The sequence below is a fragment of the Lynx rufus genome, unplaced genomic scaffold (assembly GCF_022079265.1).
Source record: "Lynx rufus isolate CCGP_SWC_20201006 ecotype Redwood Valley unplaced genomic scaffold, mLynRuf1.p SCAF_2, whole genome shotgun sequence".
In the NCBI taxonomy this organism is placed as follows: Eukaryota; Metazoa; Chordata; class Mammalia; order Carnivora; family Felidae; genus Lynx; species Lynx rufus.
This window is the reverse complement of record NW_025814834.1, coordinates 8,540,529-8,555,714: the sequence shown is the minus strand read 5'-3', so window position 1 is coordinate 8,555,714 and position 15,186 is coordinate 8,540,529. Positions and strand designations below refer to the sequence as shown.

The window sequence follows — 15,186 nt, the reverse complement described above, 5'->3', positions numbered from 1 at the left end:
CCTCTGTCATTCTAGTTTAAAATAGTTTTGTTTCAGATTAATACTGAGCTGTTTTTCCCATTTGAGAAAAAATAAGTCTAGAAATTCTGGAGCTTGCATTCTGTGAAGATTCTGCCCTGTGAGCCTTACAGTAATTTCCAGAGTTCTAGTTTCAAAACATGATTCTTATCCAGCTTTTATGTGTTTGCTGTGGAACACAATTAATTCTCTCTGGTTGCAACCTTATATAGAAGAGTGCAGAAAGGTCTGCATTCTACTTGTATACATAGGTTTTAGCAGAAACTTTCATTGCTCATTTTTTAAACAGATGTCCTCTGGATTGGGGAGTCGTTTCTTGGCAGTTTTTTTTTCCTCCACAGATATATTGGGGAAAGCATACAGAATGTAATGAAAATATATTTCTGCCTTATTTTAGAAAATTGATATAAAAATTTTAACAGCTATGCAAAGTTTTTCTAAACTGTAAGACTAGTTTATTAGCATTAGAACTTCTAGCATTCTCAAAATTTCCTTTTAAAAGATCATCATAGATCCCTCATTTTAATTTTTTTTTGACATTTATTTATTTTTGGAAGACAGAGAGAGACAGAGCACTAGTGGGGGAGGGGCAGAGATAGGGAGACATAGAATCCGAAGCAGGCTCCAGGCTCTGAGTTGTCAGCACAGAGCCCAATGTGGGGCTCGACTTATGAACCACAAGATAATGACCTGAGTTGAAGTCGGACACTTTACCAATTGAGCCACCCAGGTGCCCCATAGATCCTCATTTTTAAAGTGTTTAATTGCTTCCAGGTCAGCCATAGCATTTGTGCCCTTTTTGTGTTTCAAATTTATATTCCTTAGCTTGTGTGGAAAATACTCGATTCATTTCAGTTCTACTGAGCAATTGAGATTTTGTTCAATATTTGTTTTTTTTAACTCAAAATTCAGTATTTTATAAAAAATATTTGCTATGAATTTTGAGTATGAAAACATATGAAATAATATTCAAGTGGATTTTAATGTTCCAGGATTCTCTGCAGGAATATGGAAATATTCTGAAACACTGCTTTATTCTGAATCACAGTTTAGTACCTGTCACACAATAGGAACATTATATTCAATGAAAAGACTTGTCTGAAACAAGTTTATGTTTATAGATACCTTCATGGATTTGTGTTTATAGATACCATGTTTGTTTGTTTATTATTCTTTCAATGTTTATTTATTTTTGAGAGAGAGAGCGCGCACAAACAAAGGAGGGGCAGAGAGAGAGGGAGACACAGAATCTGAAGCAGGCTTCAGGCTCCAAACTGTCAGCATAAAGCCTGACAGGGGTTTTGAACTCATGAACCGTAAGATCATGACCTGAGCCAAAATCAGACGCTTAACCTACTGAACCACCCAGGTGCCCCTCTAGATAAAATTTATTAAAATATTCATGGAATATATTTTTAAAATGATGACCATTATTACTATTATACTACTTTACCAGTACTAACCCTCTCACCCACATTCACTCACCTTTTTTTTAATCGTAAGTATAAGTAGTTAAAATTGGTGGTTGGATTATTTTTTTCTATTTTTAAATTAGTTTAATGGCTAGGGAACATAGCTAGTTCAAACTACTTGTTTGGCAATTTTGGGTTCTGAGAAGCATAGCTGATAATCAGGAAAAAAGCAAAATAATAATAAATAGATGAAAGGTAGACAAATCTCTCAGTTGGCAATAACTATAAGCCCTCTAAAAACTCACGCATGTTAGATGGAAAGCAGCCTGTAAGTCCTCAATCCAAATCCCTTTACATATATACTCACAGAAACATGTCTCTCTCTCCTCTTTAATGAAAATACCACTTGCACGTGGTGGTAAATCTAAATAGTACAAAAGAATGGTCAGTGATAGGGGCGCCTGGGTGGCTCAGTCGATTAAGTGTCTCTTGATTTCATATCAGGTCATGATCTAACTAACGGTCGTGAGATCGAGCCCTGCATTGGGTTCCACATGAGTGCAGAGTCTGCCTGGGATTCTCTATCTCCCTCTCTCTCTGCTTTTCCCCTGCTCGCACTCACTCTCTCTCTCAAAAATAAATAAAGAAACTTCAAGAAAAAGTTCAGTGATAAATTCACTCTTGAGACTGTTTTAACAAACATTTCGATGCCTACTCCGTAAGTAGATTAACAAATTAAAAGGTGGACAAGCACTTTGGTGATAGCAAAAGGGGTCTGCTGAAGAAACAGGAAATACAAAGTATAGGCATGTAGGTCTACTCAGAATAGAGGCTTGTGGCTCACCTGTAACTCAGCCCTTCACAATTTTATGTGGTATAATACTTGCTACCAGGGTGGTTACTTCTACATATTTAAGAAAAGGTTAAGTCATCTTTATTTAGCTCTGTTTTAGATGGCAGGAATATGTGAAATGCATTTTTTAAAAGATTGCCATCCCAAATGACAATTATATAAAAGTATGATTCTTAACTAGTTGGATGAAATTTCAAATATCTGGAAACTTCATTTGTGTGGAATATCTCATTTACCAAGAACTCCAGATAAATTCTTACTAAAGTAGCTTAAAGTTCAGATTCAGACTCTAATAATTGGTGCATTTTTTCTAAAATAATGAATTTTGTCCCTGGTGCCTTTTTAATTAACTTTTTTATTTTTTAAGTTTATTTATTTTGAAAGAGAGAGTGCATGAGCAGAGACGGGGCAGAGAGAGAGGGAGAGAAAGAATCCCAGGCAGGATCCAAGATTTCAGTGCAGATCCCAATATGGGGCTTGATCCCACGAACCCTGAAATCATGACCTGAACCGAGATCAAGAGTCAGGTGTTTGACTGACTGAGCCATCCAGGTACCTCCTTTTAATTTATGGAACAGATTCTATCTTTGACTTAAAAGAGCAGTCTAAGACTCAGATTGTCTAAAACTGAACTTCTGTTCTTTCCCTCCACATCTGCTCTATGTATTGGTTTCTTTATCTCTGGCAAAGGTATTTGCATCCTTCCACTGTCTTTTTCTCACATTCTGCATGTTATCCGTCAAGAAATCTTGTTGGGGCACTTGGAAGGCTCGGTCGTTTAAGCGTCCAACTCCTCATTTCGGCTCAGGTCATGATCTCCCAGTGTGTGAGTTTGAGCCCGCATATGGCTCTGTGCTAGTGGCACAGAGCCTGCTTGCCATTCTCTCTGCCTCTGCCCGCCCCCCCCCCCTTCACTTCAAAATAAAAAAAAAAAAACTTAAAATATCTTGTTGGTTCTACCTTCAGTATGTGTGTGTATATATATATATACATATATATATGTGTGTGTATACACATATGTATACGTATATACATGTATATATATATACACTGAATTTCCCCCCCCACATCTACTGCTGCCATCTTACCTTACTAAGTCACCATCATATCTTGACTGGATTTCCAGGTAGTCTCTTAACCAGTCTTCTTTCTTCTACCTTTGCCCTCTATTCTCAGTAAAGCAGCCAAAATGACCCTTTTAAAACAAGTCAGATCATATAATTCCTTTGTTCAGAATTCTCCATTGGCCCTTAATTTCACTCACAGTAAAAGCCAAAGTTCTAATAAACCCCTGGCCTATAAAGTTCCTGTAAAGCTTTTATGATTTGGCCATAGTTTCAACTTTTCTTCCCCTTCTTCATGACACTCAAACCATTGGCCTTTGCTGCTTCGCAAACATGCCTGGCATTGTTCCAGCATAGGGATATGCATGAGCTGTTTCCTCTACCTGATACACTCTTCCCCCACATAACCACTTGGCTTGCTTCCTCACTGCCTTCCTGTCCTTGCCTAAATATCACTTTATCATTGAAGCCTCCTCTGAGTGCCATAATTAATACTGTTAAACGCTCCTCTACTGGCTCTTCCAGTACCCCCTACCGTGACTTACCTTTTTTTTTTTTTGAAAGAGAGGGGGGTGGGGGGAGAGAGCACGCATGAGTGGGGAGGGGCAGAGGGAGAGAGAGAATCCCAGGCAGGCTCCACATTACCGGCACAGAGTGGCACTCCAACTCATGGAACTGTGAGATCATGACCTGAGCTGAAATCAAAGAGTCAGATACTTAACCGACTGAGCCACCTAGGCACCCCTATTAATTTCTTTTTTTCCTCTGAATGGGCTGTACTTTCTTACTTCTTTGCATGACTCTTAATTTTTTATTGAAAACTGGGTATTTTGAATATTATACTGTGGCAACAAAGGAAATCAGACTCTTCCCCCCTTCCAAGGGTTTATTATTGCTGCTTGTTATAGATTGGTGACTTTTCTAAAGTAGTTTTATAAAGTCTGTATTCTTTCTCATGAATGGCCACTGAAGTCTGTGTTACATTAGCTTAGTGTTGAGCTAGTGTTTTTGCTAGAGTTTCCTTCAATGCCTGGAGCCAAGAAAAGAAAAATCAAAGGAAAAGGAAAAAGACTATTTGCAAATTGGCTGTGTGCTAGGGCGCTCCTTCAACACTTAACCAGGTCATTTACCACTCTGCCTTAGCCTTCGCTTCCTGTTTGTGCACAGCCTGAGATGAAAGTTTACAGTTCTCAGGCCTTTCCTGAGTATGCATTCAGCCCTGAGTATGCGTGTGGTATTCTCAATTCCCCCAGTGTACGCGGAAGCTTTAGAAGCCCTTATTAACTCCACATGTCTCCTTTCCCAGCCTCTTTCTTTCCAAGCTTTTTGGTCTGTTTATTTCCTATCCTATTAACCCCTTTTATAAGGGTTATGGCCAATACTTTTGCCTTTAAGTGTTTTCAGCAAATATCACCTGGGAAGTTGCTGCAGCCCTGGGAGTACTCTAAGTTTGGTGAAACAAAGGCAGACTGTACACTGGTGCTTCAAGGAGCCACCAGACAGGTTGAAACATAGCCACAATTCTGTGAGAATAGTCTTTCTTTCTCCCTCTCATTAGCAGCCTTACCAGGACACAGGCCATGCTCTCCACTGAACCCACCAATCTCGGGAGTAGGGGTGGTAGGCAGGCAGTTGAAAATGTCACAGCCCTCCCTTACAACAGTGATTCCTTAAGCTGTCCCCTGGTTGTTGTAAGTTTTTGACTAGATTGCAGAGTTCTATAAAAGTTGATTTCGACAGTTTTTGCCAGATTGTTAATGCCAGACAGAGCTGCTTATGACTGTATCTACTTTTGTCAAGAACAGAAGAATAAGATTTCTTAAAATATCAGTGAAACTCTATAATACAACTTGATGTCATGAAGTGGCAATGTCCTTTAATCAAAAGAACTCTTATACCTGAAATTACAGTTGACGATCATAAAAGATCCAAATATTTTTATGTAAAGTTGCTCAGCTCTGCAAGTCTTCAGTAATCCCTGTAATCAGCTATTAGAAACAGACTTTTATCATCAGGACACTTATTTAAATATCAGAAATGAATTAAACTTTCTGAGAATTGAGGTACATTTTCATTTTTATAAAATCAAGGAAATACCAATGAAATCTTTAATAATCTACAAGTTAATAGCATCCCACTCATACTGTAGACTTTTCTTGGTTTGCTCATTTTAAGGGCTGGTGGGAATGTACTAATAATATACTATAACTTTTTTAATATTACAGATTTCTCTAGATACAGGGATGCAATTTGATATATTTTTAAAGAAGTCCCTCCTTTTTTTTAAAGTTTATTTATTTTGAGAGAATGTGAGAACAAGAGTGAGGGAGGGACAGAGAGAGAGAGAGAGAGAGAGAGAGAGAGAGAGAATCCCAAGCAGGGGCTCGAACTCACATATGATGAGATAATGACCTGAGCTGAAACCAACAGTCAGATGCTTAAGCGACTGAGCCACCAGGAACCCCTGAAATTTGATATTTTAAGAGCCATGTTTCTTATTATGGTGAAGTAGCAATTTCTTTGTATTTATAAATTTTTTAATGTTTATTTTTGAGAGAGAGCACACGAGCAGGAGAGGCAGAGAGAGGTGGGGACAGGATCCAAAGCAGGCTCCACACTGTCAGCAGAGAGCCTGATGTGGGACTCAAACTCGTGAACCATGAGATCATGACCTGAGCTGAGGTCAGACACTTAACTGACTGAGCCACCCAGATGCCCTTTTGTATTTACAAATCTTATGAAGCTGCTCTCTTCTCCCTTTTGAGATATTTTTGCCCTACTTTGGTAGCACCTGAAAGAAATCAATCTGTTTGGGAATAAAGCAAAAGCTTATCTAAAACTGTAGCTATTTTTAGTTATCTAAGTCTAGTAAAATGATTTAAAAATATATGTATATATTAAAGGTAGGACTAAATTTGTAAGGTTTAGGACAGGATCTGTGTAATTTTGTTTTTGTTTTCTTGGTACTTTACATGTAGTAGGTAGATATAAACTGATAAAGTGGAAATCCACACATAGCAGTAGCTTGTGTTATGGAAGTTTATGGGATAAAAGTATGCTTGGGAAACAGAACTGCTTCCTTTTTCGGTTATTTTCCTGATAATGCATATTTGGTGTATCTTTTTTATATTGTGATGAAAATAAAATTCAAAAAATCTCTCTCTCTGCTTTTTATCCTAATGATATTCACTTTTTTATTTTTATAAACCAAAAAGTAAAGGAGAACAAGAAAAGTTGCTACAATTCCCACTACTTTTAGCTCCATTGTTAAAAACAGATGCAGCTAACAGATTTATAATTGAGTAAATATACTTTTAAATTTAACATACCAAAACATAAATATGTGAAAAAAAGCTGTCATATGTGATACATTTTATGCTAATACAGTGGTTTCCAAACTGTTGAATCCCTTGCTCTCTACCTCCCCCTCTCCAATAAAACAAAATCCACTATTTTCCTGTGACTTGATCACTTCTAGACATTTATTTTTTTAAATATGTTCATGGAGACATAGAGATGAGGTGAGTTTTTATTGCTGATCAGGGATAAGTCATTTAAATACTTTATTATAAACGCTGATCTGAGTCTGAGGAAAGTATATCAAATGACAGGAATTATTTTGTGACATTATCTGAGAGAATTGTTTAGAAAAGCTAAGAGTTAAGTAGTGTCAGAATTATCTAAAATAACTGAAAGAAAGCCTTATGGGCTACTATTAAAGATTTGGTGTATTTTCTTTTAATTTAATTTCTCCCCATCTCTTGCCTTTCCTCGCCTCTTTTTGTTTCCTTCTTGCAGTTTATTTGTTGAAGAAACAAGGTCAATTATTACTGTCAAGTTTCCACAGTATGGGTTTTGCTAATTGCACCCTGCATCCCTGTATGTAAAATAGTGTGGTTTTTAGTCTTCTCTATTTCCTGTAAATTGATAATTGGATATCAGAGCTTGGTTGATCACATTGAGGCTCAGTTTCTCTCCCTTCCTCCCTCTCTCTCTCCTCTCTCTCTCCTCTCTCTCTCTGTCTCTCTCTCTCTCTCTCTCTCCCTCCCTCCCTCCCTCCTTCCCCCTCCCCTCCCCCCTTTGGAGGGACAGGGCTGGCAGTACACATAAGGTGTACTTGTTTCAATTTTTATGATATCAGTAGTCATTGATAATTATCCTGAAGTCCATTAATTCATTCCAAGCCTCAAAGTGATGTTGATAATTATTTTACCACTTATTCATTTATTAACTGTTACTTTAAAATTTTTATATTTATACATACATTCTACATATATTATAATGTTTAGACAAAGATTAATGTGTAGAAATTTTGCTTTCAGCGAATATTTACATTCCAATCATTGCTTAGAAAGATCTTTTGTCCTTTTAGAGCTACTTGCTAAAAATTAAAGTAAACATAGAATATTCTGGCTTTATTGTACTCTTGAAGGGACTGAATGTCTAAGCTAATTTATTAAAGAATTTATAATTTCTTGTCTTAACACTTAAACCGAAGAATGTGTCAGGATTGGAACTGTTATAGACTGAGAAATTTGACAAGAATTTTTTTATGTTCTTTGAGTTTATAGCCTCACAACCTATTTCAGTCTTTATGGTAATCAACTAGATAAAGCTCTGCATTAAGCTCCCAGTATTTATGTTTGCTGGCAAAATTTTCTCTGAACCTTATGAAACTATTAATATCTTACTCTAAGTATAATACTTTTTTAATAAGTGAACATCATGAAATAAATGAAGTTTTAAGATACATTTAGAATAAGCTCTTTTGTGTTAGTCAGTTTTCCCTGGAATGTCTTACCCTGGCTGCAGCCGAAGGATGAGTGGGTAAATGTTCTGTGCCATTAGCTCCTTAAAAACTTGGTGAGGATATCTGGAGGTCAGGACCCTGAATACAACGAGCTTTCTAGGTTTAATATCCAACTCACTTTATATTATTTTGCATGAATATTTGGGCATGAGTTACTACCTTCCCTTTTTTACAAGTAAGAACCCAAACCACAGCTAGAGTAACCAAATTCCTGGTTCTGATCCAAAGACAATTTCTGGTAATGCATTTAGATTTCAGTCATTATAATACGGTATTCTACTCTGTCTGTCATACATCCCACCAACTCTCCCCAGCATAAATAAGGTTGATCAGATACCATATTACGGGTAATGCAGTTAAGGCTCAGAGAGATTTAGTGGTTGCCACTCTGTTATTAAATGGCTGTGCTGGAATTGGAATTCAGGTCTTTCTGATTCCAAACCCATGTTGTTCTCCCTACCACAGCAAAATGAAGGCAAGAGGAAAAGAAGGCAGAGAGATTATTTAAGGAGTCACTGTTACTTCCAGTGAGAGATTATTGAGGCCTGAAACAGGCAGTGGAAACAGAAACAAGATTTAAGGGTTTCACATGACTTGGTGGTAGATAAGATACGGGGAATGAGAGAATAGAATGATTAAAGAAAGATGTGAGTTTCCTGGGTGTGTAAATGAAATGTCATGGGAAGGGAAGCCGTTTATGGGAGGGCTGGCCCTTATTCCTCTTTCTGTATGGAATTCTGTCTGTTGGTTGAGGTGTTTGTCGTATATTTGGTTGAAGACATTCAGTAGGCACTTTGAAATTCAGGGTACTACTTAGCTTATTTAATCTTTTGGTAGTGAATACAAGGGAGTTTAATAGGGTGTATATTCATTTTATTTATTTATTTTATTTAAATCCAAGTTAGTTAACATAGTGGAATAATAGTTTCAGGAATAGAATTTAGTTATTCATCACTTACGTATAACATCCAGGGCTATTCTCAACAAGGGCCCTCCTTAATGCCCATCACTGATTTAACCCATATCCCCACCCAACACCCCTCCAGCAGCCATCAGTTTTGTTCTGTTTAAGAGTCTCTTATTGTTTGCCTCCCTCTCTGTTTTTATCTTATTTTTCCTTCCCTTCCCCTATGTTCATCTGTTTTGTTTCTTATATTCCACATGAGTGAAATCAAATGATACTTCTCTTTCTCTGACTTATTTAGCTTAGCATAATACACTCTAGTTCCATCCACATTGTTGCAAATGGCAAGATTTCATTCTTTTGATCACTGAGTAATATTCCATTGTGTATATACTATACACACACACACACGTATATATACATATAATACATATATATAATATATACACCACATCTTCTTTATCCATTCATAAGTTGATGGACATTTGGGCTCTTACCATAATTCGGCTATTGTTGATAGCACTACTATAAACATTGGTGTGCATGTGCCCCTTCAAATCAGCATTTTTTTTATCCTTTGGATAAATACTTAGTAGTGCAATTACTGGATCGTAGGGTAGTTCTATTTTTAATTTTTTGAGGAACCTCCATACTGTTTTCCAGGGTGGCTGTATTTCCAGTTTGCATTCCCAACAGCAGTGCGAAAGTGTCCCCCTTTCTCCGCATCCTTGCCAACATCTATTGTTGCCTGAGTTGTTAATTTTAGCCATTCTGACAGGTGTGAGGTAATATCTCATTGTGGTTTTGATTTGTATTTCCCTGATGATGAGTGATGTTGACTATCTTTTCATGTATCTGTTAGCCATCTGGATGTCTTCTTTCGAAGTGTCTATTCATGTCTTTTGCCCATTTCTTTACTGGATTACTCATTTTTTGGGTGTTGAGTTTGATAACTTCTTTTTAGATGTTGGATACTAACCCTTTATCTGATATGTCATTTGCAAATATCTTCTCTCATTCCTGTGGTTGCCTTTTAGTTTTGCTGATTGTTTCCTTTGCTGTGCAGAAGCTTTTTATCTTGATGAGGTCCCAGTAGTTCATTTTTGCTTTGTTTCCCTTGCCTCCAGGCAACATGTCTAGTAAGAAATTGCTGCGGCCAAGGTCAGAGATTGTTGCCTGTTTTCTTCTGTAGGATTTTGATGGTTTCCTGTCTTATATTTAGGTCCTTCATCCATTTTGAGTTTATTTTTGTGTATGGTGTAAGAAAGTGGTTTAGGTTCATTCTTCTGCATGTTGGTGTCCAGTTTTCCCAACACCATTTCCTAAAGAGGCTGTCTTTTTTTCCATTGGATATTCTTTCCTGCTTTGTTGATGATTAATTGGCCATACATACGTGAGTCCATTTCTGGGTTCTCTATTCTATTCCATTGATCTATGTGTCTGTTTTTGTACCAGTACCATACTGTCTTGATGATTAGAGTTTTGTAATGCAGTGTAAAGTCCAGAATTGTGATGCCTCCTTTTTGATTCAATATAAAATATATTTGGGGTAACAGAGTGTATATCCTTTTTTTTTTTTTTAATTCTTTTTTAAAGTTTAGTTTTTGAGAGAGAGCAGGGGAAGGGCAAAAGGGAAAGGGGACAGAGGATCTGAAGCAGGCTCCACGCTGACAGCAGAGAGCCCCATGTGGGGCTTGAACTCACCAACTGTGAGATCATGACTGGAGCCAAAGTCAGATGCTTAACAGGTTGAGCCACCCAGACGCCCCTGTATTCTTAATTCCTTTGTCATTATGTTATTCCTATGGCACTTAACCTAGTGAGAATTATAAATTCACAGTTATACCGAAGGACTACCCTGAGGTTTATGGCCTCAGCAGATTGCCAGTGTGATAGACCCCATGTGCATAGAACAGTGTTTCTGCCTATATACTTATATTGCTGTATTTTTCCTTCTCTAGTGAAGGATTAGAAAAAAGACACCATATTCTTGAAAACATTTGATTTATTAATATGATTTGATGTTGAGGTTGCACAAAATATTCAGTAAAGAAACAGTAGTTAATAGCCAGTATGTTGAGAGAAAGGAGTTCATATATGCATGTATGATCAGATGATATAGCAGTGGCTTGTGCATATGCCCTTGCATAGTTCCTGCTCTACGGTAAGTTTGTATAGATAATAAAGTTGGCAAGTTGACTGTTGACTACAAGCCAAGAAATTGTACTGAAACAACAAATTAGAATTAGGTACTGGAGCACTTGGGTGGCTCAAATGGTTAAGTGTCCAACTGGCTCAGGTCATGATCTCATGGTTCCTGAGTTTGAGCCCTGCATTGGCCACTGCACTGACAGTGCGGAGCCTGCTTGAGACTCTTTCTCTCTCTCTCTCTTTCTCTCTCTCTCTCTCTGCCCCTCCCCACAAATAAATAAATAAACTTAAAAAAAAAGAATTAGGTACCTATTTCAACTGGTGTTTCATTTTTTCAAGCAGGCTTTACCTAGCCCTCTGTGTGGTCTCCCTACTGAGAACTTTAAAGCACAATAAAATTAAGACACTCAATTAGCCCTAATGGGGCAGCACAGGTACTTGTTAACTTTCCCTTTTTTTGATTATGCAGCTAAATTATAAACTTCAGAGGGCAAGGGAACAGGGAAGGGTTTGATTCCCACCCCCACCCCCACCCCACCCTCTGCCAGAGGTTAATTAACCATTAGGCTTTGAGCCTAGTAAAAATACTTACTGTTTAAGTCTGTAACTATAAATTTATCTTGGTCCCTTTACATTTTACTAAATAATAAAAATTATTTTGTCTTTAGTATCAAGCACTCTGCTAATAATTTATGGAAAATAAAATATATAGAAAACACAGTATTAGCCCTTGGGATATGTGCAGTCTTGAGTTGGTTTTATTTGTAATTAATTTGGTGACAGAATCCTTGAGTTGGTCAGAGAATTTTAGTATCGAGTTATGGACAGAGCTCTAAGTTCTTAGCCTAATAGGAGTGAAAAATAAAAGTTAAATAAAAGTAAACTGTAAGTTGCAGAATGACTCTCCAACAACGTATTGGTGTAATACCACTTTAAGTCTCATAGGAATATTTCTCATTGAAGAAATGTCCTGTAATAATGAACATTGAAAACCTTTGATGTTTGGTTCATTAAAAGCTATGAACCAAAGCTGACTGTAAAGTGGGACAGACATTATGGAACTTCTAGTCCCATTTTTCTTTTTTCATACACAGAAAGGAAGCCCAGAATGTTTGGTTCATTGAATCTTGTCTAAATTATCCCAGCTATTTAGAGACAAAACAGGAACTGGAACATGGGTTTCTGACTTTATAGCTTCCTTTTATGTAACATATTGTTATTTATGTCACTATGCATTAACTGAAGGTACGTATGTTATTACTATATTTTTAATTATTTGCTCATTTTGTTTTTTATATTACTCCTGCAAAAAGAAAAGTTATCGGGGCGCCTGGGTGGCTCAGTTGGTTAAGCGTCCAATTTCACCTCAGGTCATGATCTCACGGTTTGTGAGTTTGAGCCCCGCGTCGGGCTCTGTGCTGACAGCTCAGAGCCTGGAGCCTGTTTCAGAATCTGTGTCTCCCTCTCTTTCTCTGACCCTCCCCCGTTCATGCTCTGTCTCTCTCTGTCTCAGAAGTAAATAAACGTTAAAAAAAAAATTTTTTTTTAAAAAGTTATCTGTAATTACAAAAAGAAGAAAGTGACTTGCCTAATGTCACATACTAAGAAATTAGCAAAACTAGGACTAGAACCCAGATCTTCTATTTCCTAGTACACTGAATCTTTCACAGCCCCAAACTTTTTCTCCATGGTGTTGCCATTAGTATTATTTACAGATTATTCCTACTAGGAAACTTAGTCAAACTGAGAACATTTTCGAGAAAGAATGATGGACTCTGTTGTAAGCAGTAAATAATCCAACTTTCTCTTGTAGCAAAATTCCACTTTTCTGGATGGTTTTCATCAATTTGCCTCTATTGCATTTGAAATTTGAGTTTGCCACTTACTAGAATTTGAGGCTAGAGGATAGTTCAAACAGAGTTATAGATTTTAATTGGTCTGTAGGTAATTATTCTCTCATTCACAACAAGATAGTCTTTTAAAAGATTTTTATTAAGTGTAGTATATGGTAGTGTTTTTTTTAAGTTGTTATTGAATATAATATCCAAAAATACGCACATAATCAGCCAACAGCTTCATGAATTTTCACAACTGAACAAACACAGTGTATAACACACACCCAGTTCAAGATCATTATCAGCCTCCCATACATTCCCCTTACACTCACTTCTAGTTACTACCCCTATCCTGCTGCCCCTAAAGAGTAACCACTATAACAGGGTAGTCTTTTAATGAGTCAGGTACTTCATTAGTCAGGGTCATCCAATTTTTTTGGTCTTGGCCGAAGTATATGAAGAGGATGAGAAGAGAACAGTTTCTGTTCTTACCAACACAAAAATAATTGAAAACAGAATTTTTTCATTATTAAGGCATATTTACCAATTTTATATTCAATCAGTAATACTGGGTGACTCAAATCTTGTGTTCCACTTTGGAAACATACGGAGTCTCTGTAACAACTTTTGTCTTCTGAAACAAAACACAGTAAGCAGGAAATATAAGAATTGATGTAGAGCATTGTGTGCTCCCCATGGTTGGTTTCCACAATGGAGGAGGCATGAGGGAATGACTGTAATGCTCTAAGGCAGAGCTGTGGTTGAGGAATCACTGATACGTTCCACTTTCTTTGTGTACTCTGAATATTGAAGATAGATTTTTAATATCAATAATTGGAATTCCGTGGATTTTTAATTCTCCGACTTCTGTGTGAAATATAATTATTGTTTTCCATAAGTTAAAAAAAATTTGGTTAAAATTCTTCCATCTTGATTTAAAATATTTTACCTATAACACTGTCTTCACTTTCTCTATTCTTCTCAGGACCCCTGAACAGTGCCCCAGCGTTGTTTCATTGTTGTCAGAGAGTTACAATCCTCACGTGCGTTATGGAGCTGCTATGGCCCTAGGCATCTGCTGTGCTGGTACCGGAAACAAGGTAAAGTCCAAAGCCGGTGGGGTCAGTTCTTTCCTGGCACCAGACTGTTTTCCCTCGCAGAGAGGTTTATGCATCCGCTGCAAAAATACAAGTGTGGTGTGATCTGTAAGAGTAAACTTGCCTCACAAAGCTTACCAGAACTTCCTTCCTCACTTTACTATGCTGGATTGCTCAAAGCCAGTTATGAACAAACCAGGGGAGCCTACCTGGCTCAGTTGGAAGAGTGTGTGACTCTTGATCTCGGGGTCATGAGTTGAGCCCCGTATTGGGTATAGAGAGTACTTAAATTTTTTTTTTAATTTTTTTTACTGTTTGTTTATTTTTTGGGAGAGAGACAGAGCTCAAGGAGGGGAAGAGCAGAGAGAGAAGGAGGCATAGAATCTGAAGCAGGCTCCAGGCTCTGAGCTGTCAGCATAGAGCCTGACGCAGGGCTCAAACTCAGGAACCATGAGATCATGACCTGAGCCAGAGTTGGACACTTAACTGACTAAGCCACCCAGGTGCCCCAGAGATTATTTAAATTAAAAAAAAAAAATTAAAATTAAAATAGAACAAACCACATTCCATGGGGTGGCTATAATGGATACATGCTGTTGAATTTCTCTTTGAGAGCATTGATTTCTTTCAAAAAAGAAAAAGATAAAATACTTTTTTCTTTAAAGAATTTGGTCATTTTAAATGGTAATTTACATGTTTAATTTTCATGATTAGTAGATTTACATGTTTAATTTTCATGATTTTGATAGAGAATCAAAATTCTCATATAAGAGCACCAAAATCAATCCACTTTGATTTCTTTTTTTGTTTTACTTTAAACAAATCACTTTAAGTGCCATTTGCCTGATCTCTCCTCACAAACATAACAGATAACCTGATATTTGTTAAGTTCTCAAAAGTGACAAAATAAGGAGTTGGGTTGGATAAGTAGATGATTGGAAAGTACAGTTTATCATGAGATTCATAAAGAAATGCACTCTTGCTTAAACAAGTATTCTTGATTTATAGCAGTGACCTAATAACATTTTTTGCCTTTCATAAC

At 37.1% G+C, this 15,186-nt stretch overlaps 1 protein-coding gene across 1 annotated transcript in view; it reads left to right on the top strand.

Annotated features, from left to right (window-relative positions):
- Positions 1-15,186, top strand: part of PSMD1 (proteasome 26S subunit, non-ATPase 1) — a 94,808-nt gene that overhangs the window by 49,403 nt on the left and 30,219 nt on the right. Inside the window, exon 17 of the mRNA XM_047083921.1 lies at positions 14,033-14,147. Coding sequence (XP_046939877.1) covers positions 14,033-14,147 — 115 coding nt within the window. The remainder of the gene's footprint in view (positions 1-14,032; positions 14,148-15,186) is intronic.